The sequence below is a fragment of the Columba livia genome, chromosome 5 (genome assembly GCF_036013475.1).
Source record: "Columba livia isolate bColLiv1 breed racing homer chromosome 5, bColLiv1.pat.W.v2, whole genome shotgun sequence".
In the NCBI taxonomy this organism is placed as follows: domain Eukaryota; kingdom Metazoa; phylum Chordata; class Aves; order Columbiformes; family Columbidae; genus Columba; species Columba livia.
The window spans coordinates 18,395,080-18,420,006 of record NC_088606.1 but is presented as its reverse complement, the minus strand read 5'-3'; the positions used below and the strand labels follow the sequence as shown (position 1 = coordinate 18,420,006).

General features: G+C 36.0%; 1 protein-coding gene across 3 annotated transcripts in view; it reads right to left on the bottom strand.

Moving 5' to 3' along the window:
- Window positions 1-24,927, bottom strand: part of TTC7B (tetratricopeptide repeat domain 7B) — a 144,431-nt gene that overhangs the window by 25,737 nt on the left and 93,767 nt on the right. For 2 of the 3 annotated variants that reach the window (XM_065063659.1, XM_065063661.1), the window contains 4 exons: window positions 21,720-21,817; window positions 18,071-18,229; window positions 11,461-11,601; window positions 5,286-5,488 (listed from right to left, as the gene is read on the bottom strand). In XM_065063659.1, the coding sequence (XP_064919731.1) occupies window positions 5,286-5,488; window positions 11,461-11,601; window positions 18,071-18,229; window positions 21,720-21,817 (601 nt within the window). The remainder of the gene's footprint in view (window positions 1-5,285; window positions 5,489-11,460; window positions 11,602-18,070; window positions 18,230-21,719; window positions 21,818-24,927) is intronic. The other variant, XM_065063660.1, reaches the window with a different exon arrangement.

Sequence of the window (24,927 nt, the reverse complement as noted above, 5' to 3'; positions counted from 1 at the left end):
ATAATCTTCAAGATAAGAATTAGTACAAAATAGTTAACTGCTGTACTTGAACTCAATAACACTAAAAATAATAGGAGATAACTTTGAAACAAATAGGGGAAAAAAACAACAAACTTTCTTGATTATTCACCTTGAATGACACTTTTTAAAAAATATTTCAAAAGCTAATGACTACGCAAGTTGGTGTTATGTACTAAGTATTGCATTAAGCATCAACGGTTTTCTGCTGTAAGGCTGAAACCAGAATTAATATTTGCGAGGCAGAAAAGAACAGAGCCTGCGAGTGCCACATGGCAGGCAAAGAATTTAAGGTGTAATGAAATGGTTCTTGAGTCACTTGAACTCAATGGGCATGTTCCAGGTTAAAATGCAAGTAGAACCGCCATTGATTTCTCAGAGTGCAGAATGTGAATACTTGAAATATTTAGATGTGACAGTGGTCAAATCACAGTAAAACACCACCTGTAAGGAGCACCAAGATTTTGGCTGAACGTATGTTTTGCTTTCTCTACAACTTTCTATGAAATAACCTTGAAGTTTCTGAAGGGCAAACCCACAACATTTTACTAACAAAACCAATTACCATTTCTCCCTTCTTCAACCATCGTGTGCATAAGGATGCACGTAGAGAGTGAGTCAAATGAGCACGAAGATTTGGCAGTAGCATTTAGCTCTACAGTGATCAGTTACAACACAAACCACCCACAAGAACAAACATAACACGCTTAGGACAAGCCTATGTGGTCTAAACAAAAAGTTTTACAGTATAGCAGCCCGACAATGAAAATCAAATAAATTAGTGAATGCTCCCCAGATGAAGTCCTTGTTATGAAAGGAAGAATACACACAAGAGAAGACTGCCTCACTGAAGGAAAAAAGTTAGTTTGGGTGACTGTGCTTAGTCTTCATCTTCTTTAACTCCCCTGACTCCTTCAAACAGGGTCTGAACTCATGTTTCTAAACCCTTCTCTGCTTTTCCTTTCAGTCAGCTCAATATCCTTGACAGGCTCATAAGCGCACACAACCCATACATACTGCTGGGCTCCTTTCTGGTAGTCTTTGGGTCGAAAAAAAATGTAAGAAGTAAAAGCAGTTAGAAAAATATAACAATATAACTGAAAGGTAAAGCACACGTAGTTAATCTAAGTCTTAAGAGATCTGACTTAGTTCTGCCTGATTTTAGGAAACTTTAACAGATACCTAATAGTGTGGAATGTAATTCTTTAAGATAATGCTTTTTGAAAACTCATTTCTACATGAGTAATTTTGGATAAGTAATTTATCCCTTTCTGGTTTAGTTTTCTACTCTTAGAAGCCAAGCTCCTAATAGGATTAACTGGCAAGTGCTATGATGAATTACTTAATATTTAAAAACTACTAGTCTTCTAGTATTATAACCATATACAGATGTTGGAAAAATAATTTCATGTGAAAGCTACATTTAGCTAATAATTTTTTGGCCTGAGAGAGAATACATAGATTTGTTTCCTGGACAATGGGTTGAAATATTCATTGCCATTTCAGGCATTACTGAATGACGGCCCATTTCAGGACTTTTCAGACGTCAGCAGGAGGGGCTACTTTCCACAACAGCACTCTGACTGCAGGAGATAATAGACAGTTTATTCTTTTTTCACACAGGAGGAAAACAATGACAAAAGCAGGAAGGCAGCAGCAACGCAGAAATCTGGAGGTGATGATAAAGGGTAGGGAGAATAGAGAAAACTGTTTAAATAAATTCATTGTGGCCAAAATCAGGCAGATGACAACTGTATATATGTATATATGACATTCAACTGAAGTGCAAATCATCATTTTTCAATTTAGTAATTAAGGAAAATTTTCAATTTCATTGTGTCTGATAAAAAGTGATTTGAAATACAGAACACAAACTGAAGTATTTCAAACCTTTGGAGCACAACTTTGTGTAGTCTTCCCCGAGTGCATCATAGAACCCTTAAAAAGAAAGGGCCCTGCATTTGTGCGGAACCATTGCTGAGGCATTGACACGGCACGGCACAGCTTCCCTCTTGACACCTTGCAAACAGCCAGAGCCAGCCAAACAGCAACCTGTGTAACCATGACCTCGAGAACATTTCAGTTAGTGACAAACGGTAAAAAACAGCACCTGAGAACAGGTGGGTCTTACAATGAGAATTGCTCAAGAGAATACAGTGAATGAAAGTATGGATATAAACATCAACTATATGAGGAATAATTTAGCTGCACAAGCAACTAAGGAGAATTTTAACAGCATTTCTCTTAGAAATAACTAGTTTTGTTGTTCAGCTGGTTTAATGAATAAAAACCCCAACATTGTAGAAGGGACAGAGACAGCAGTGAGCACGAACACAAAAACACTGCCCTCTGCAGCCAGGTCTCTGTTAGAATATCTTGTATCTTGCTTAACGGAACAGTATAACCTGATCAGTTCCATTTCCCAAGAAGTTTAATTAAGTAGAATACAGCTAAACAAACTGTCATTTATTCGTGAATCAAGCCCCCACCATCTGGTGTCACGTTCTTAGGCTTTTCATCACTAAGGCAAATACAGCAAGAGTTAACCTCTCCCTCTGAACCCTACCATTTAGCACTGGCATTTTGTTGGTGAACATATCTATCACTGCTACCTGCTCCAATTTTCACACCATTACCTAGGCCTCCTATTTTTCATTTTAGTAAACCTTCAAAACAGAAGTAAATCAGTGAAGACCTTAAAGGTAGCAGTATAATAAATAATAACTTGTTTGTTTAAAAATTGTAATTTTAAACAAATATAGTCTTTTAACAGCTCATACCAACCACTAAAGGGTAACTGCATTCAGAGAATACATTAGACTTGTGCAAAGTGCATGTCTTCACGGTCACATTAACAGAGTATGGAGTCTGCACTTGAGACAAATGCCAGAGCCTTTAGGCAGAAAAGCTCCAAAGCACAGGACATGCCCCAGCTCACGGGAAGAAGCACATTAGTTCTCAAGCCACAAGGCTAAACCTTTTAGTCTTTCTTCACACATTTCTTCAGTAATGCAGATTAATAAGGTTGTTTCTGTGTAGAAACAGTAGATCATATTCAGAAATAAGTACTCAGAATTACGGCTGAAAAGTTGTACTGAAAAATAATAAAAGCTTCAAAGTTTCATTTTTTGTCGTTTTTACTAGAGTGATGTATCATCATTAAAAGGATGGATTATAAAAGGAGAAGTCTTGCCTATTCTCAGTAAACCGTTCTTGTTCATACAAATACAGACATCTATTTTATTTAATTTTTGTTCTTCTCTGGACAACTACACGTAATATCAAAGACCCAGATTTCTAAACCACTAGCATCAGGAATTTTCACTGAGTGTCAGATATCAGTCATTCTAAAATCTTTATTAAAAGAAAATAAAATCTTTCAAAACTGACATCAAGTTCAACTGCTTCAAGTAGTTTTACTTGGAGAGGCAGGGCTGGGTACATATGCTACATGTAGAACTTGTGCCATCCTTCAACCTTTTTTCCTTTTTGTTGTATTTTATACCTAAAGTTGTTACAATCTATACTTGGTATTTGACCAAAAAAAGACATTTACCAAAGCTTACTAAATAAATCTAAGCTCTAAGGTAACTTAGATTGCAACAGCAGCATTTTATATTGCTTTCTAAGCATCATTAGAAAGCTATATCAAATAATTTTTAAATATCACATTAATCACAGAAAATAAGGTACTTTTCCACAGAACTCTGGTTCATAAACTGATTGTTAGTTTAGAATTGTGAATACAAATATTACAAGTTACTGTTTAGCTATTGTTATAGAGGCTGGTACCCCCACAGTGCTGTTGCTATAGCTCCCCAGCCACTGAGATCATATCTCTTTATAATAACTAGGTAAATACACACAAAGTGTTGAGATGTACAGATATTCATCTATACACACAGGCAAGAGTAAACACTGCAAACTTCCTCCTCAAAATACTTTTTGCAATAGTCAAAACATCAAGAAGGACACAATTCTGTTCTTTTCCCCCACATAGAATTACATAGACAACTATTTTCATAGCATACATCTTTAATATTCGTATTTATGCAGCATAAATCTCTCAGCATCTATTCAAAACATCTTAGCAGAGAAATGATCTTAGAGTAACAGAAATAGTTTTTAAAACCAAAATTTTAAATTATAAGAATGCATAAAAAGGACTGGCCAATCCAATGAAATGAATAGCTTTCCTCCAGCTTGCACTCAAACTGAAAAGGTCATAAAAAGGGAACCCGTTTTGGAAGCACAGTATTTTTCATCTCACGTGCCTCTTAAGGCAGCTAATTTCTCAGACATTCTGAAGAGCATTCTGTGTTTACAGACTATTTATTCAAAGGTGGATTCAGAGGCTGGGCAAAAAGATACCCACAAAAAACATGAGCTTTCATTTTCACTGAGCTGCACTGCTTTAGGTCGACTGCCTGCTTCTTCGGAAAATCAACCTTTTGGCATTTGTCAGTAGGCTCAAATATCCTGAAATGCTGAAAAGGTGAAACAAAAAACTTTCGCTGTGCTGCCTTCCTATCTGATCTTTTGTCTCATATGTCCCCCTCAGGGATGTACGAGAAATTTCTCTGAATAATTCATAAGCACCTAAGCAGAAACTAGCTTCTACTTCTGAACAAAAAGATTGGGTAAGAAGCTGATTGCAGCTGTTCTACTCCGCTCTACCTGGAAGAAAACTGCATTAAAAATAATTTTCCTAGCATAGTAAGCACAGAATATATACATGCATGTATATACGAAGTATATAAACAAACGTACGCATTTAAGCTGGGGAAGGCACCTTTGTATTTAGAGCTATACATGTCTTTGAAGGCAAGACTGATTCCCTACCTTTCAAAACTCCAAGAAATCACATAGCATGAAGGTAATCAATGTGTAGAATTCAAGTTTTGGTTTGGAATTAGACAGCAGAATGACTGCTCTTTCCTCTAGACTACAGTGTCCAACTTTTCTCTGAGCACGAACCACCTTTCTTTTCCAAAAGCACTGAATATTAGGCAGATTCAAATGACTTATTTTTCTGCAAGATCTATTAGGACTGAAAGAGTCCTATTGCCTGCAGATAGCCTTTATGTCCCAACACACACAGAAGAGTGAATAAAAAACCAGAAAAGACTGTTTCCAAAGATATTTTGCTAATAAGAGCTCAGATCCAAAAGTCATATGCTATGGGTTACCCATATCAAGTTCAGATTTCACAATACAATATCGTAAGCTGAGACGAAAGTACTCATGAACATGGACTCAAGACTTACCAGCCTCTGCATGCTTTTCACATGTGTAGGACTAATAGATAAGGCCTCTTCATACCAGCGTTTGGCTTCATCAATATTTCCACGAAGTTCAGCCACTTGCCCTCTCATGTACAGAACATAGTGTGACATGGGGAAGAGGTTTGCTGCTTCCTGGGTACAGGCAGTGGCCTCAGCAGGCTTCCCAATGCCTATGTAGACCTCAGCTGTGGAAGGAATGTGAGGAGCAATGAATGATTCTTGCTTCAGCATACCATGATGAGATGTTGGCACGTGTTTCATTCTAAGCAAAGTCTAATTTCCTTAAAAATTTGCAGCTTAAAAGAAATTAATCCATAAATTATTTTAAAGAAGTTATTCTTTTAGGAAAGATGCTTTTCTAAATGTAATAGAAGTTTGAACCTCTAAATAGCTGTTTTAAACACCAGAAAACTCTTTGTTATTTTTAACTGAAGTCTGGGATTTTTTCATTTTAGTTTTATTTTTAAGATGTGAGCGTGCCAGTATTCCAGTACTATTTAAGAACAGAAAACCCAACACAAAACAGCACACAGAGATTCTCACAGTGGGTAAGAGAACACAACCGATTATGGGGGTTTCTGAATTTTACATGTCAGCTGTTAAGGAAGCAGCAGCAATTGCTCCAGCTACCAATCACTAAATAACAAGCCTCGTTATAAGTTTCCTACTTCAGAGCATTTAGAAAGAAATATAACGTTATTTGATATTAAAAGTTTCCTAGTTAAGGTATCAGAACATGTGAAATGCCTAATCGTCATTCTGATTTGACAAAATTTATTTGTATTTCCAAGCATTTTATCTGATATCCTTCAGAAACTAAGAACACTTAACTCTGTACTTTTTAAAAAAGGCTATATTTAACATGAATCATTCCTGATGAAAGCAGTTGAGTAGCCTGACATGCACTTACCTAAATCAGATTGAAAATACAAGAAAAAGAAGTTCATTCAGTAAGTGATTAACAGCTACCAAGAGAAGTAGTATTTGCCTTCAGTATCTCTTATGACACTCCTCAATGCTGCTATTTCGCTATCCTGCTGCATTATCTCAATCTCTTGCTGAAGGAGCGGGAGAAGAGAGGAACAAAGAGATACTGAATGCAAGAAAAATATATTAAAGATTCTGGGTTGGGTTATCTATTTCTTTTACTTTGCTACAGACCCTAGAAAAATTGAGCCTCAAAGTACTTAAAGTGCATTCTATTGTATCGCCTTGTACAAGAGTCTTACAGACTAAGGTTTCAATCAAAATGCTCCATCAAATCGGCAAAGGGAGCTATGTCTGTTCAAGACACACTTCTCACCACAGCATACAGGCCACCCACCCTGGTTGGAAGGCTCTCAGACCAGGATCTCACACTGCTGTAGTGGATTTGGGGTTATGCCTAAAATGCTGGATGGGACTGATGACTGAGTGCCTTTAGAGAAGATTTCTTCTGAAATAACTGCACCAAACAGACACTGATAAGCCCAACTAGTCAACTTCAGTACAGCAGACTGTATAAACCTTAACTTACAGGTGATACCTGCTATGAATAGCCAAAATTATTTCCATCAAAATTAATTTATAACAATGGCTAACAAAAACTGGACTTTCGGTAGCAGTTGGTGAGTAAGTACAGTTTAAATGTCCCACTCATCTTCTATTTTTTTAACTGATTTTTGTAGGGTAGCTGGAATAAGTTGTTTTCTTCCTCTGAGACCTTACCCTACTGATGGGAAAACAGAAATTTCCACCAGAAGAGCATTATTTTGCTCCTCAGTTGATTCAGTGATTTCACAGAGTACATTCTACTTAACTTAGTATGTCCATGTGGATGTAGAAACTAATAAAATTCTTTTTGACTGAAAAACGTTCCATCCACATAATGAACTAACACATGAAATTGCTGATCCAGCAACACTTCTTTTTTCCCCTCTAACCCTAAGAACCACCTCACGTAGCGAGAGATGGAACTGTATAACTAACAAATAGCAAACCTGGAAGATAACAAAGGGATACAGTTTTGAAATAAAAATCTATATTTGGAAGACATTATTTTTTTCTAGGGTTCTACTGTTACTAACTGCTGGTAAAATTCAAAGGGCAAATTGTAGGCATAATTTGAGAGCTGGACACGCAGCATAAAATGCGAACTGTACCAAGAGTTAAAAAAAAAAATGGAAAAGCTCTGGGTACTTCATTTTTGAGTGCTTTTCTAAAAGCTACATGGTCAATATTACTAAGTGAGAAACAAGATTTTAGTGAGTACAAAATACACTACATTATTTAAACGCTAACTATTTGAGCTTTTCTGGTTTTATTGTCTCTTCTCCAGCATCATGAGACTTGAAACATAGTTTTAAGTACTCACTCCCAACTTATTCAGTGAAAAGCCTGAGGAAAAATATAATTGACACAGACTGTAAAAGTTATTAAGCTATAATTATTAGCAAATCATATGCAGAAACTAAAAATTACTTAAGTAGAAGATTAATCTGCTAACACAGTAACTGTAGACTAAAAAATAAGCAGAGACTGGCTAATTTAAAAGGCTGCAGTTGAAATTCTGTATTCCTTGAGGGGAAACAAGTATGGCAGCAATGGCTTTTAACACTAGTCAATAGAGTCTGCAATGCTCCTGTTCAAATTAGTCTTATGTTACTTGAAGGGATACTAAATCTTGCTGTCTTGCTTGCTAACTGCAGCACAGAAACTTGACAGTTGTTAACAGATCTTCCTAAAAGTATTAAATTTACATTAAATATTTCATTTATATTTAAAGTTATTACAGAGTTATTTTAAAAATAACTTCTCATTTTCTCTAGTAGAAGTTATGACACCCCAGTAGAATATATATAGTGGGTTTTTTGAAAAACTATGGTAGAATGAACAGAACATTAAACTTATAGGTAGTTGTTAAGCATGAAAATTCATTCAAGAAATTTCTGAAACTAAAGGAGATCTATTAATCTGAGATACTGACTTGAAACTGAATAAAAATGGTAAAAACCAACATGGCAAATTCAAATAAATCAGTTGTGGAAAACTGAAAAGTGCCAGCATACTCTATAAGAAAATCTCACAGAGAAGCAGCAGTTTGAAGAGAAACCAGGTGCCCAGTCTGATGTGTCCCCCTAGAGAATCACAGAATGTTAGGGCTTGGAATGGACCTCGAAAGATCATCTAGTCCAACTCCCTGCCGGAGCAGGAACACCTAGATGAGGTTACACAGGAACATGTCCAGGTGGGTTTTGAATGTCTCCAGAGTATGAGACTCCGCAACCCCCATGGGCAGCCTGTTCCAGCGTTCTATTGCCCTCAATGTGAAGAAGTTTCTTCTCAAATTTAAGTGGAACCTCCTGTGTTCCAGTTTGTACCCATTGCCCCTTGTCCTATCATTGGTTGTCACCGTGAAGAGCCTGGCTCCATCCTCGTGACACTCACCTTTTACATATTTATAAACACTAACGAGGTCACCCCTCAGTCTCCTCCAAGCTAAAGAGCCCCAGCTCCCTCAGCCTTTCCTCGTAAGGGAGATGCTCCACTCCCTTCATCATCTTTGTTGCCCTGCGCTGGACTCTCTCCAGCAGTTCCCTGTCCTTCTGGAACTGAGGGGCCCAGAACTGGACACAATATTCCAGATGTGGTGTCACCAGGGCAGAACCTAGAATGCCTTCTGGCTCAAACCCCTCCAATGCTCACACTTGCATTTTATTGACAAATCAACATATTTTCCAATCAAGCTGCATAGCAGCACTGAGTTCCACCTTGACGCATTTCTTAAAGGACCATGATAGCCATTGATCATTTAGTGACACGTCTGTTTTCGAATAGTGAGTTACTAGAGAACATACTAATTGCAAATGTAATTTTGTTTCCCATTTAAAATAAGCCTGATTTTCCACCTTTACACTGTATGCCCAGAAAAGAAATGCTGAAACAGACTATTAACAAACACAAGATGAAAAATTAAAAGCCAGTTACTGTGTGTACAATCAACTTCTTTTTACTGAATGCCACGCTCATTTGCACAGCTGGAATGACACTGTACACCCAGAAGAACAATAGTTTTCTCTCTTTTTCACATCATATTTATTAGTTTGGGTAAATATATTCCACTAAGTTTTGCATGTATTAGAACTTCTTTATGTAACTTTTCCATGTTTCTATAATTTAACATGAAGAATAATTCTCAGTTTTTATATTTTAAAATTTAAAGCTTGTTAAAGATTTCCCTACACACACACTAAGAAGTAAAACACTGTACAACTATATAGCGCGTCAAACAGTTAAATGTGACATGAGTCTTAACAGGAAGCAATTTCCCAGTGGTAAATCTTCACTTTTATTTAAAGAATACGTGCTGTAAGTAAGGTGTTAAGTAATTTTATCACTGTTTTTGATGCGAGTAACCCATATCTACTGAAGGAGATACCTTCCAGAATATCTGCTTTGTATTGTGCTTCTGCAAGAAAACTTTATTCTGAATGTTCCTACAGTGAAGAGCCTTTCTCAAGGCTCAGGGCATTTACTGGGGCAAGACAAGTAGCTGAATAGCAGGATACCTAAACACCCTGAAATGCAGCACAAATCACCAGCCTGAACTATCAAGAACAGGATCATCCCAAAGTGGAGAGGAAGCAGAATTCTGGTTGCAGTACGTTCTCTGATGGCAGACAGAAGCTCTTTTCCATCTTGTTTTTTTCCTTCATTCCTCCCCATATATAGCGAGATCATACTTTGTCATGTCCTTCCCCTGGATATTTAACACTTTAGCTCATTCTCCAACTCTCTCCTACTTCCCACCTAAGCTTCCTCCTGCTGGTAATCAAGTACATAACCTACAGACCACAGTTGTCAAGATAGATATTTCTAAGAGTGAAATGCAGAGTGTGCAGCAGACCAGCAACATGGATGCAAACCCGACTATGTTGTGAACTAAAATGGAATCAGCAAAGAGTGTCCAGACCCCTCCATTGTGGGCAGAACAGTAGCAGTTGCTTGCATGGACTTGATAAGCAGCAACAGGACATGACCAACAAAAACTGCATGCTAAGAGGTACTGTAGATGGCCAGCTGTGATGGATTATAAATATTTAAAATCAATGATGCCACCCATGATGCAGGGCAGGTGACTACTCTGTGCCCTGGTGGACTTTGCATTGTTCTAATCTGTATTGCTTTCGAGGAGCCCTTCTGCCCTCACATGAGATCACCAGTATTAATCATTGCTCTTTCCAGTCTTCTAGGCTTTTTATCTAAAACATTGATTAATAAATTGAAGCCACTGCCCAGTAATGACTTGCACACAATAAAACTGTTAAAGTAAAATAGAAAAATTAAAACACTAAGAAATAGAGCACTGTTTTGTTAAATGTAAATATTAAAGAAAAAAAATTATGTCACTGAAAAATGCTCAAGTCTGCGAGCAGGCAAAAGCAGAACAATTGCTGACTGATTCCTAAATTACACCTTCCTGAAAAAATGAAAACAATTGCAGGGTATACATTTTTAAGTGTGTAAAAATATACTGCATTATCATTTTCTGGTTGAAATTGTGTATAACAGCTACTTGTGAAATTCCATTTAGCTTGAGGCTTGAAGCAGCAGAACAATATTAAACCCACTCAAGATGACTGTACATTTAGGAAAACAATTCTGGGTGTTTTACATTAATGAATTTAGAAGGAAGAGAAATGAATGAGAGCTCATTATCACAGCTGCAAGGGACAGGTTGTTCAACAGTACTGTTACCCTTTTTTCCCACATATGCAGAATTATTCATTTTCAATGATAAAGATTTTATAGTTGCAAGAACTCTTTTTTAATTTCACAAATATTTTCTTCCAACTAATGGAATTAGGGCATCTAAACTTGCAAATACTTTGAGGTACTTCATGGATAAGGGAGTGTTGCCTTTGTTCTACAGAATATACAACTCCACCGATAGCAGCTGCATTATAAAACTACTGCCTTATCTTACATAAAACATCTTACACGCATGTGACTCAAATGTACTTTTTATTTCTTAACTTGGTTCAGTGCCAAACACACCCCTGAAAAAATGAGACCTGATGAGTGATAATAGATTCTGAATGAAACCAACAGATTTTTGCAAGCCCTTAGATTAGCAAGAAAAGGGAAAGCATAAGAAAGAACTTCACTTTCACGGTACCTGCATGTAGCCATATTTGAGCCAGAGTCATCCAAGGGTGCAGGGGACCTTGTTTCGGGGCACTGCTTTGCAGAGATGAAGCAACCTCAGACAGTGCTTGCTCCACTCTGGAAGCTGCTATTGATGTGGCATGGACTGAACCTGTAGAAGTAATTAAAAAAATTATCATCAGAGAAATAATGAAGGCCACACACATTGCATAAAATGTAATCATAACCCTTTTCCTGAGAGGTTTTGGCCCAAACTCCTCTAGACTGAATTTACATGTCCAGTCTTGGAGAAATTTTTTGAAATGTCAGGTAATTTTCCTTGTTATGAAAGCTTTTATACTGTTCTGAAAGACTATATGAAAAACACACTGAACACTGGAAACTATACCTGACACATTTTTAGTTTGCTACTATGAATAACTCGACACCTCTTTTCTAGCAATGTACAACCCAAAAAAAACATTTGTGATGGTATCATACAGTGTAATCTTCAGGCTGCTGCATGCACTTTGATGTTAGTAATTGCTATGTTTTTCCATAGAGTGCAATTAGAGGACTATTTTAAGGCTAGTAACAGTACAAAAAGGAGAACTAACATATACAGGATGATCACAACATACCCGATCACAAATACACAATTAAACTGCACTGAATGTAAACCTTAGCTTATCAAGAAGGCTGAGTTAAAATGCCTTGTGCCATACAAGTCCCTTGCATGAAGAACACGTCCCCCTCCCAAGTCAAGACCGTGAATGTTTTAAGCTACACTCCTTCTTGTCATCTAAGCTTCAATGTCTCTCTAGTTGTTTCATAATTACAAATTACAAAATCATAGACTAACTAGGCCTGATTAATATACAATATTCCATATTGGATCAGATGATAAGTCTTCTAAACCCATCAGTATATCTGTAACAGTCAACAATGGCAGGTACCTCAAAAGAAAGTATTAAATCCTGTAGAGCAGGGGTGACAAACTCATTTACACCAGGAGCCACATCAGCCTCACGGTTGCCTTCGAAGGGCTGAATGTAATTTTAGGACTGTATAAATGTAACTACAGTGCCACCTGCATTACGGTTAAAACAGAGTGGATACTTAGTAAATTTCTGTAGTAATTAACTCCTATCTTGGACTTTATTCTGAGTGGCAGAAAAAATTTTAAAAAACTTTTGAAAATCTTTTTCAAAATGTTATTCTTCAAATTGGTTATATTTCTAGTTTAAGAAAAAGGTATCCCTTAACATATTGCAGCAATTAGTCCACTGAAGAAAACACACGCATACGCAAAGTAGCGCAGTAATAGTCTTCGAGTATCCTTACTTCAATTAAACTACTAGAAAACAGCTACCTCCTATACAGCTAATATTAAAATATATTCTAAATCATTAATATTAACAACTAAAACTCAACGTGGACCAAATAACTGTGTTAGAAACTCTGCAGACTGCAGATTATCCAACATATTCAACTCAAACTGCCTCTAAACAACATCCCAAATAATGGACTCTTGGGGTTTAAATTGAAGATCAATGTTAAGCAGCACACGAAGAAAGTCAGTGTTATCTTCTGCAGGGCTATTTGGAAATCTCAGCCTTGGAAATCCTTCATGCTGCAGTCTTATTTAAAATGTAGAGAACTTCAGATGTTGTGAAACAGCACAAGTGCATTGATAATTGGGCTTTTTTGCTTGGTTTTGTTCCTTTAATAGCCCTCCTTGCAGTGGCTATTGAGAGAGCTATCAAGCACAGAGGGCTATACAGTTTCCAAAAGGAAGAGGGATGACCTTTAGTGCAGACTTGCATATCTAATGGCACAGCCACTGTATCCTTCATCGCACTTTTACATCTTTGCTATTACCCTTTTTTCTTTTTTTTTTCTTTTCTTTTTTTTTTTTTATTTTTTCCCCCTGGTTTATAAATATCAATTGTCTTTTGACACTGCCCAGTCAGGCATCCTTCCGGTAGATCGCACTCATGCTGATAGCTCTAACCTATCAACCACTAAATGCTTCTTTAGTATTGCGACAATTAATGTCATCTGACTAATTTGTGGTTCCTTCTGTTAAAAAACAGTTAGCAAGCTTTCATCTTGCAGACAACTAAAAATCATTTAAAGACCATTTAAAGATCCTATGTGCCGAAAAGTTTTTCCCAGCCGACCTTCCTCCAGATTTTATCCAGCTCTTTCCTTACCAGAATTGACTAACTTAGTCAAACTATTTGTTCCTTGTTCTAACCCAGGGGTCCTCAGATTCAGATCTTTATAGTCACACTACAATTGTAAAATGTATAGTAATTTCAACTACAGCTGGTAAATACGGATAGCTGTTTGTGGGAAACTGAGGGTAAAGAGGGGATCTTAAAGTCTGCCCGAGGCCTCACAGGTCCTATGTAGCCAGTTGCTTGTTTGGTGGTTTTGTCATAAGCTCTGCTCCCTCTTCCCAGCCTTATCTGTATTTTTTTTACTTTGGTCTGTGTTCAGTACCCTCAGCCAAACACAAACATATCCTTACTCTCAGTGTTACAGTTCACCAGTTGTAGCTGCCTTCAAATGCTCAGAGAGTAGTAGTAATTTCTGGTTGAAAATTTTACCATATCTTTTGCACACACAAATATCCCCACTCATCCCAAACAACTTCTAGATCTGCTGTTACAGCATGACACTTAGGAATCAAGAAAAAAAATCCCTCAAAGCAAAGACTGTGTATTTTGAAATACAAAAGCGTGAGGTGTGGAAAAGTAGGAAAAGTAATATATCACCAAAATGGATCCTGGCTACTCACTTTCGTCTGTTTAGTTTCGTTCTGAAGCTTGTTTATACTAAAAAGGCCAAGTGCAAAACAGGGGCTGTCTTTGTAAGATCTAGAATTCACTACTTAAATTACTTATTATTTAACATCTGGAATCACAATCTTATTGCACACTGCAAAGTGTGACAGATGGCCTTAATCATAACAAAAATTTCCAAATCAAAGCGGTATAACCTCCCACTACGTTTCCTATAATGACAATTGGCCAGAATTTACAAAGTTCCTACTCATCATACTAACGTGGTATCTGGAACAACCATGGTTATATCCATGTTTCAATTCAATCTCAAATAGAAAACCTACCAACTGCCTTGTAAAACACAATTTAACCCAAGAAGTTAAGCCATCTCACAGAAGCCCTTCTTTTCCATGTCACACCTACAGTTCAACTGTGAACAACAAAGTGTTCTATTTATTCTCTCCAGACTTTTCTTCAGATCAATATTACAGGAGAGTCTACACAAACCCCATCTTTTAAATACCATTTGTAAGTCACCCTATGTAAAAAAAAAACCAAACATATTATGACTTGTTCAGTTCTTTCCTTGCTCATTTTCCAACAAATTATTCACAGCAGAGCCCAATGGACATGAACTAAGACATGGACTCTATCAGCACTTAGTTGGCATGCAGGCTTGGAGAAAAAGAGATTTTTCTTCAGAAAATGAGTAGAAGAATGGACTATCATCTTTCAAGAAACATGTTCAAACCAACTAACAAAACTAACTATAACAGGATTTCTTTTTATACCATACAAGAGAATATTATTAAACAGTTTTACATTCATCACGTTTTCAATATTTCAACATTTACATGAGGCAAAAAATGCTTTAACAGCAATGCTCATGCAGGAGAAAAGAGGCTTTCAACTTTGCATGCACACAATGCTGGCAGTTAGAATATTGGTGGTGTGACATACAGAAAACTGTGCTAAAAAGAAAAAAAGCAGTCATGTGATACAAAGAGGCAGTACCTTCTGCAGGACTAACATATCTCTGAACTGATGAATTTCGTAACACAGATCATCTGGTTTAGTGAAAATTAACAATTTTCCCTATAAAATTAATTAAGTGTCTGAGACACCTTTCATGAATTACAAAACTAGGTTATATTTTGGTACAAAGTTATGCACGAAGATATTAGCAGTTAGGTATGGGCAGCATCATTCTTAGAGCATCCTCTTAGCTCTTTGTAAAAGGTTTTTTCATGCTTAGTCACTGTCAAACACACTGTTTTACACACCTCCTTATTTTTCTCCAACTGGTTTCCTGTACTACCTCATAAAAATCTATGTAAAAGTAATCAATGAAAAAAAATCTGCTGTTCAAGGCTAAATGCACAGCTTTATAATGTAACTGGTTAAAGAAAAAACCTTATTTCACATCCTGGTTAAAGCAGTAGTTATTTTTATTGATCTATATTCTTCATTCTCTCTTATTTAGCTTGTTTTTATCATTGCATTATGTTAAACTGTACTCTTAAGAGATGTATTCTACAAGCAAAATTTGTACACAAGAGAAAGCAGTAGTTTATTATGACTCATGACAGCATTTGCAATGTTGTGTTCTGGACCAACATAGTCCTTAGGAAAAGCAGTGGCATAAAATCTTCTCTAATACAACCAAGTGGCAGCTGGCCATTACGGTATACAAGACCTTCCTAATATATCTTTATTTGCAGTCCTCTAGAAAGGAATACTGCCTCTTTAATTATTAAATGCAAGCGTTAGTTGAGTGCATTCAGATCTCGTAAGATTACAGCCCTTGGGGTGACTGAATGGGCAAAGAGCATCAGCCTTGCTTTACACACTATCAAAATTCCACTGCTGATGGACAAAACACGTACGTTTTGTGGTAAAGGAAAAGGTGATTTAAGTCCTTAAGAAATTAATAGAACTACACAGTCAATACTACTTACAAACTGAAAAAAGGGAGTAAAAACCATGAAAGTAAGCATCTGATGGATTGCCTTTGAACAGATCAAACCACAAATTAAATTCCAAAGTAAGAAGGAGGAAAAAAAAAAAAAGTATATGTATATATATATATGTATGTATGTATATATATATATGTATGTATGTATATATAAACCAAGAACTCCAAGAAAGCTAGAGGATTTCTGATAATCTTCAAACTGTAAATCAGGTTCACATGGTTTCAAAAGACTAAAAAAAAAAAAAAAAAAAAGAATATTACTGTTTACAACAAATATCTTCTTAGATTCTTTGCTACAACTTTACAATTATGTTACTGTTCAACTGAAATTGGAATTCAAGTCAATAATAGAAAAAGCCTTCTGCTACTTTCAGTAGAAAAAAAAAAATGAACTGAGCAAGATACAGAACATAAGATTTTCAGCCCTGGTAACTGTACTAACATGTCAGAAGCATCTAGGCAAACACCTACTTACTCAGAGAGCTTTAACTTTCATTAATTATTGATACTATACAACGAACTCCAATATCTGGGTTTTTTCATGGTTCCACTACTTCTCATGCATATGGTAGAACTTCTTTCCCTGAGGATATAGAAGTTTAGAAATGGAAAACTTGGGCTTTACATAATGGAATCCATGCTTGGGCTTCTGCATTTTTTCAGTTTGCCTTCATTCTTGAGTGAGTTCTTATTAACTCATAGCTCTGCAAAGAACAAGTAATTTAATGCTAACTTAGGTTGTGCTGTTTATAGAGTAGGTCTGAGCAAGTTCAACTCAGCAATGCTCAAACCTGTAATAGCAGTGAATCAGCCATTCAAATGTTTCCAGAAGAAAGTCAGACTTCAACCAGCTAAACTTCTGTTGGACGGCAGATTTCCTGGAGTCTAAAGGAAACACTTTCCTTAATTTCCAGTTAGAGGCTTACATATGAGCTAGTGTCTTCAAAACTCCAGTCTTATGTCAGCCATTTTAATGAGTGAATTTTGCTAAATACTCAAAGATTTCTTTTCTACATTTTATTAGGAATTAATATCTTTGACATGATATCGGTTACCGGCTAGGTGTAAAAAATGAATTTCTTAAGACTGGATTATAGTAAATCCAGTGACAAAAACAGCACTATGCATAAAGCTATGAGTAAAGGACAATTTAACAGAAATTAAAGGAGTTAAAAAGAAATGGCTGGAAAACTATGTTGATTTCACCCTGCCACCTGAACTACTCTGGTAGCATTATAGCACAGTTTACATTCAAACAATATGTGGATTGACTTTACAACATGTTTAAATTGGTGTCATTTCAATGAACAGAATGGCTCTTGACTTAAACAGCATAATGCTCTAATACCTCTGAATCACTACAATATGCCCTACCTGCAATGTGAGAATAATCACTGATATTTAGGCAATTCTTTCCTTCCTGTGCATTTTCAGGGAAGGTTTTAGATGCAATTAGCTAAAGGCTATCTGAAATTAAATTGCTAAAAACTGTACAGATAAGAAGGAAATTCTGTGGAAAGTACAGTCTTGTTAGGAAAATATGGCAGTAATGGAAATAATTTACAGCAGTAAATGCTGCAAAGCACTATCGGCCAATAACCTCTTTTACTAAACATCGGTCATTTTCTGCAACAGTCATGAGAATACAGTATTAAATATGTCTGTATCTTTACCTCTTCTAGGATCAATAAAACTGTCTATTCTGATGAAGCTCTTAAAACCCATTCAGTATTTAATGAAGAGCACCTGAAAGGGCAGATTTCACTGACACTGTTGAAACTTAAACTGTTTAAACACGGTTTATCAGTTATGAAGATTATCAGACAAATACAGCACAAACTAGCACGCCCATCAGGAATAGAAAGCCAATTTACAGCGAGAAGGTGTACAGGGCTCAGGAACTTGGTCACAGTATGGAGAGGCTGCATGGGGCCAGACAAAGGTATCTGGTTTGGGATGAGGAAGATGAGAAGATACAAACAGTTGTAGAGGAGACTCTGTTCTTGAGAGAGAAGATGAGGAAGTATCAGAGGCTAAAAAGCGAAACAAAGACAATGATAAGGGTGGGAGGGGGGGCAGAAAAGAAAAAAGATCCAACAGGGTTTAATGGACTCATGGATGACAAAAAGTGGAAAGCATTTATTTCACCATTCAGTAAGATGGAAACGTCTTCTACATAAAATAAATATAACTTCTTCTGGAAGCAACAGAAAAAAATACCATGTACTCATATGTACTCTCCTTCCATACTAAACTAGATTAAAAAAAAATGAAGATTTTTTTCCCCTATGTTCTAACGCACAAATTTGTAAAATGTAAAGTGGAAATAAGGACCAAAGTTTAAAACTCAGCTACTATCATTTCTTACTATGATAAACTTAGTGGACTACAACCATTACACGACAAAATGAATAACGTGATTGAGTGCAACTTACCTTAACCAAAATAGCCTCAATGATCTGCATACGCATATCTACCTTTGGATATGAAATGTGCCTGCCACCCTGTGAGATTTTACTTCAGTGATTAATTCATCAAGCCTTTTTTTTTTCCTCTCCATATTTACTAACTTCAATACATACAAATATGGGTGCATGCCACTCATGGTAAAACAGCTGAAACAGAAGGCGAACTTAAAGTACATTTGCCACAGTAATTGATCAGGTCACTAGAATTAATAGTCTAGCTTGTAAGAAATCCACAATACACTCGTTTTATACTTCAAAGGTTACACAAACTTTAACTTGAATCTTTTAATTATTTCTGATTATGGGACTGGTAAAAGTTCTATATAAAACTGTTTTAAGATATTATTTTTTTTTTAAATTTAGTCTTCTGCATAATTGACACAACTAAGAAAAAGAATGTTTTACACTGATTACAGCTAGATGTATATATATTTTATTTCTAGAAAAGAGTTTAAAATTCAAACTGCAAGTACATAAGACTTCAGATACTTATTTTAGCTCCCATTTCATGGTACTCAGGTTGAATTCAGACTAGACAAGCAAAGGGGATCATCACCAGAGGTGACAAGTAAAGTTAGGAAGGAGCAAATTTCCAAATGTTCATGTGAAAACACACACACACACACAAATGCATATACATGGTAGCATTATACTGTATAAAGAGGAGGGGAGCAAACATTTCTGTCCCAGAAGGATCTTCCACAATACCCTTCTGCATACCCCTATTTTAGCTTTTTTTCTTTTTTCTTTTTTTTTTTTTTTTTTTTAATATCAACTTCCTTCTGCATTTCTACACACTGTGGATCCACAGAATTTGCACACGAGCTCTTTCAGGCGATCAGGGTTGAACATCTCAACCATCTATTGTTTCTGTCATCTGTCTTTTGTGAACCACTTTTTTTGACAGTCTGCTTAGAGTCTCCTCAAACATCATGACAAGCTTGACTTCTTTCATTCTTATAGGACCAGAACCTTCTAATTTCTGAAAAAAAATTTATATAATCTTTTGGATGAAGAATTTTGGACAAAACTTGGGTATGGAGTTTTTATAGGTATACTACTGTATACACACAGTAGACAACAAAGCTCTGGTTCTTACAAAAATTGGAGTATTTTTATTGCAACAAGGTTTCTTCTGCTAAAAGTAACAAACAAAAAAAACCCCACAAGCAAACAAAAAAACCCAACAAACAAAACAACACACAACCACCCCCCAAAAAGAAACAAACAGAAAAGAAGTGACTCCCTGCAACACATCTTTCACAACTACATTTTATGAGAGAAATAATCAAAAAGGGACCCCATATTTTTTATTTCCCATTTTATCCTCCTTGACTATAGAGAGACACTAACGACATAACTGAGATTCAGAAAAAAGACAAATTGGAACTTGCAGAAAAATCAGAACTTATGTATAGATCCTGTTTTCCAATCAAGATATTGGCTGCAGGATTTGAATGTGGGGCGAGCTCTTTGAAAAGCTCACTGCTTTGGATAAGGGCTCATCTTTACTTAAAAGCACTGAAGAATATGCAGTCTTTAAAAAGCGCCAATTCATTATGCTTCCAAGTGTGGCAGATATAAAATAGGACACCCTGATCAAGAGCTCTGTGTCCCCATGGGGGAAAACAAAAGAAACTGATTTAAAAAAAAATAATTCCCACAACGCCCCTCTAAAAAGTATTTTTTGAAGCCATAAATTAAATTATATCTATGTGTATCTATATATGTATAAAAAAACCTGTTAAATCTATTTACATCCTTAAAATGAAACAAGCTAGACTAGAATATAGAATGGTCGCTATAGAATGATATAACATCTTATACATTTAAATTATATGAACACAAGATGACAGAAAATTCCACATTAGGGACAGCAAGCTAATTATGCCATACTTCAGACCATATCAGACTGCAATCCTTTGAAATCAGGTGACCTGATCTTTTTAATCAAAACTTTTTACCACTACAGCAAGCACAGAACACTTTCTATTTACTTACATGATTTTGAAATTGAGTGAACATTTGACCCAACTTTAACTTTCAGAAGTTAAATATCTAAATAGGATTGTTCTCTACTGCACAATTCTGATATTAAACACACACATCAATTACACAGCTCAATGTATCTTAATTTATGGGTCAGTGTATCCTAATTCACAGGCTGGCAAACTTCCCCATAGGCTGTTTGTGTCAAAGAGTGATGAAGCAGAAATTCACATCTGCAAGGTGCCAGGAAGGGTTTGCTACACTTTTGAGATAAAACCCAGGAAACAGAAAACTCTCAATATTTAAAATGCAAGTAACACACTGTAAAGGTTTGTGTGATGAGCATTATCATGGTAATTCCTTCTGCAATTTTCACAGAATGCATGGCTCATCTGCTTTTTGATTATATGACTTAAGGCATGTCAATTTGCATTGTGATAACTGATTATATTTAAATAGGCAAATTACATATTGTAAATATTTACCGATGTGTAACACTCTTAGCTTTTATGTAGTGCACCTGTACACCACAATTTTTGATATTTATATCAAAATATCATATTATATATAATTTGTAATACATACATTTTACTTATAATGTCAAAGCTATGTCTATATGAAGCCAAGCCATCCATGTAATTATTTTTAACATATATTAGAAATTTTTATGAATTTAATTAGCAATGGTGTCTTCAGGCTTTTTGAGATTAAAAATTTTCTGAAATTTTTCAAATTTACCTTTTAAAAAGAAAATATGTGCAAACATCAAATGGGCAGAACAGCACAGGACTTTGGCAAATAGGCTAGCTCAGCATACTGATTTTTAACCCTACATAAGATAACACCCCTAAGCTGAGCAAGATCCATACTATAGATATTTTAATTTACAAAGAATGTGGTCAGCAAGTATTTCATAAATAAACAAGAAAAAAATCTTATATTGCACAATGTCTATTTACACTTATACAGCAACAATTAAATATTATTTCATTAAAAAATAATTAATGGAAAATCTACCTACGACCGCAACGTTTTACCTATTTTATTGTTCAAATGCAGTTCTTACCTGTTTCAGGATCACTGAAATCTGGTAATGTAATTGTATTAAGCTGTCGTCTATCAGCAATAGCTCTGTCTAACAGGCTGCTCCCACGTCCAGAATCACTGTAATGAAGTACAGAAATTGTAAGCTATTAAAATATAAATTTATATACTGAGATACAAGTTGCTTGCTGGCCTCCTCCCACAAAAGTTCTTGCTATGAACAAATTTAGTACTAAGCATCACTCACTGTGCATTAAACCAGCTGCATTAAAGCAGAATTAAGCTGAGCAAATCTAAATCCATATTTACTTTGGCAATAATGTTTTCATAATTAACACAACCATGAAGGGAATCGAGACTTTTAATTTGATTCATAGCCAACAGCTTCACAGAAAGGATTTATTGTACCTTAAACTTTTACAGAATACGAGGTTCAGCTCTCACAGGTACCTGAGATGGCAAATTCATGCTCGAAAATCCACCCTTTTCCCAGACTGAAGAAAAACACTCAACTCAGGACATCTAAGTTTAGGTAAAGACGTTATAAAGATGCCATAACTACCTTTCACATAAAAAGGAGTTACTCTAATGTCCAGAGTCTGGGGATGGGAGGGATGAGGTGGTGGTGTTTGTTTCAGTTTGTGTGTGTGTTTTTATTTTGTTTCGTGTGTGCTTGTTTGTTTTTTGTTTGCTTGTTGGTTGCATTTTTAAAAAATACACACATATACATACGTATTAATTTCTTAATGTTGAATTGATCTTAATAGTGCAGTAGGAACATTTTGAACAATTTCAACACCTCAGAATTGCAGGCAGCAGGAATTGTTTTCACTGATTGCTCCTGTGGACAAATGACTTAATTTCTGCTTTACTTGTAACTCAGGATCTGTCCCTCACGCTTCCTGTCGATACACCTGCCGGAAAACTAATTGCTCCTGGCACTACTATTAAAGATTGAGCAGAAGAACAGGGACTGAAGAACTAAGTGATCCTTCTCCTTAAAATGAGTTGAGTATTGAGACACATGGACAGTGTGAGGAAGCACATATGGGCACTCCTCCTTTAACATTCTATGGGTAATACAGTAATTTCATTTTTAGTACTAGTCACTGTCAATTAATACTTTTTCTAAAAACCTCTTTTAAAAAAAGGCACCCCACAAACTTAAAAATAATTAAGCTTTAAAGCAATCGGGCTGTTAACCCAGCTTAGCACAGTGCAAACTTTTGTCCGATTCTTACTGAAGAGAAAAAATTCCAAAAAATTCCTAGCTTAAAGTAAAGCCTGAGAGACTTTAATCTAAACTGCAAGACTAGAATTCAGTACATCTTGCCATTTGCCTTCATTTTAGAATCCCCTCCTTCCACATTTGAACTGAGAGAAGGGCAAGAAGCCTTTCAGCAATTTCCTTTATTTATACAACTGTTACTAGAATGCTATAAATAAAATTTTGCACAACCCTAACATTATTGCATGACTGATTTCCTTACAAAATGATGCCAGTATAGAAACCCACAGGAAACAGAAGGGAACATCCTGGGACACACACTATCAGCTCTAGCTGTTACATCAGTTGGTGCATATTTTCTGGTAACCACTATATTAATTATTTCCTCATTCTACACGCAATGACATGCCAAACATTGCTGACAAGGAGAGCCAGGCTTAGCATAAGTATCTTCTAAGCACAGTACTGTCATTGTGATTAGTTCTGTTTTCCTAAAGCAAACGAAGAACTGGAAAAGAACTGCACTATTTCCTAATGAACTTCAAACATTAGGCTGAAGATATATATTTAAACCTTCCAAGATCTGCACCACAAAATGAGTGTTAAATTCATATTAACCATTTCATGAGGAAAATGGTTGTATGCCAATTAAAGACTACAGAAAATTGTTCTAAATCAGCTGAACAAAGGTAAGGCAAAATGTTGCATTTAGTCCTTTCTTTGTGTGGTATATTTAGCTACATACATAATTAATTTTCATTATTAAAAGAGTATGAGGACACTGAACCCAAGTTTACTCCACAAAATCCAATTAATTGCAGGGAGAAATATTTCACATAAAACACAGCTTATCAAAGAAGTGAGCTCTTATCTCATTGGGAAGATGACACATCCAAATTAGTTTTCAGTCTAAATCAGCACAGAAAAAGAGCTTTCGAATAAGCATAAAGGATATTTAAATCTTTGAAAAACTACATTCTAAGAAGATTTTAAATGATTAAAAGACCTTTTATTATTTGCTGAAAGAATTATTTAAAAAGCTTCAATTATGTCCAGTGGGAGACATAATTTTCAAATGGTGCTTTTCAACACGATGAAGTGTTAAAATTACAGATGTTGGATACTTTAGGTATTCACAACAATCCTCCTCCATAATTCTTTATTACAGTTGAGTGAATAGAACTTTCCAGTCACATTTCATGTCTAAGTGATAATTGTTACTCCAGTCAGCCAGACTTGGATCACTGTGATACCATATGAAGGTATTCAGCCTTTAAATTTCACAGGGACAATCCAAAGAAATGTTACAGCTTGGTATCCATATTCACTGTTTGCTGTAACTCTGGAATGTGCGACTCATGAAACCTGTCTCCTTCCATCGTGACATTTATCCACAACTCCAGTCTATTCCATTCCTAATTTGGTTTTGATTTGTTACCATAAACCAGAACTTCAAAAAAAGTTTTAAATATCAAGATAAAGAAGCAGTAAAAACTATCAAATGCAAAGGAGTCTGCGTTAATTTTTTCACTTAGATGTTCTTGAAGGAGAACGGTGACATGAGAGTTGGCAAACTTTGCTGTTTGAAGCTGACACAGCCAAGAGTAAATTTTCACAGTCCCTGCTGATGTCTGAGGGAAGCTTTACTTAATCTGTATCTAACATGGCACAGTAGCTCTTAGCACAACAAAAAAAGTAATTACAAGCCTTGATTAGAACCCTGATGTGTGTAGAGGTTGTAACAGCAAAGATGGAACGTGAAAAGTTGTGCCGGAGTACATGCAAAGCCTCACTGAAATTAAGCTTACATAGAAATCGTAACTATTCTGCACAGCACAGCATTTTGACAGTGAACTCTTAACCCCTGCTCCCCACACATAGGACCAGCCAACTAAAATAAACCACCACCCACTTAGAAGAGAAATTCTCTCCCAGGTCCCTGCTGCTAGTTCAGTGACTAAGAGTTGAAAATAATTCAGCTCAGACCTTTCTGGTTGCTGAC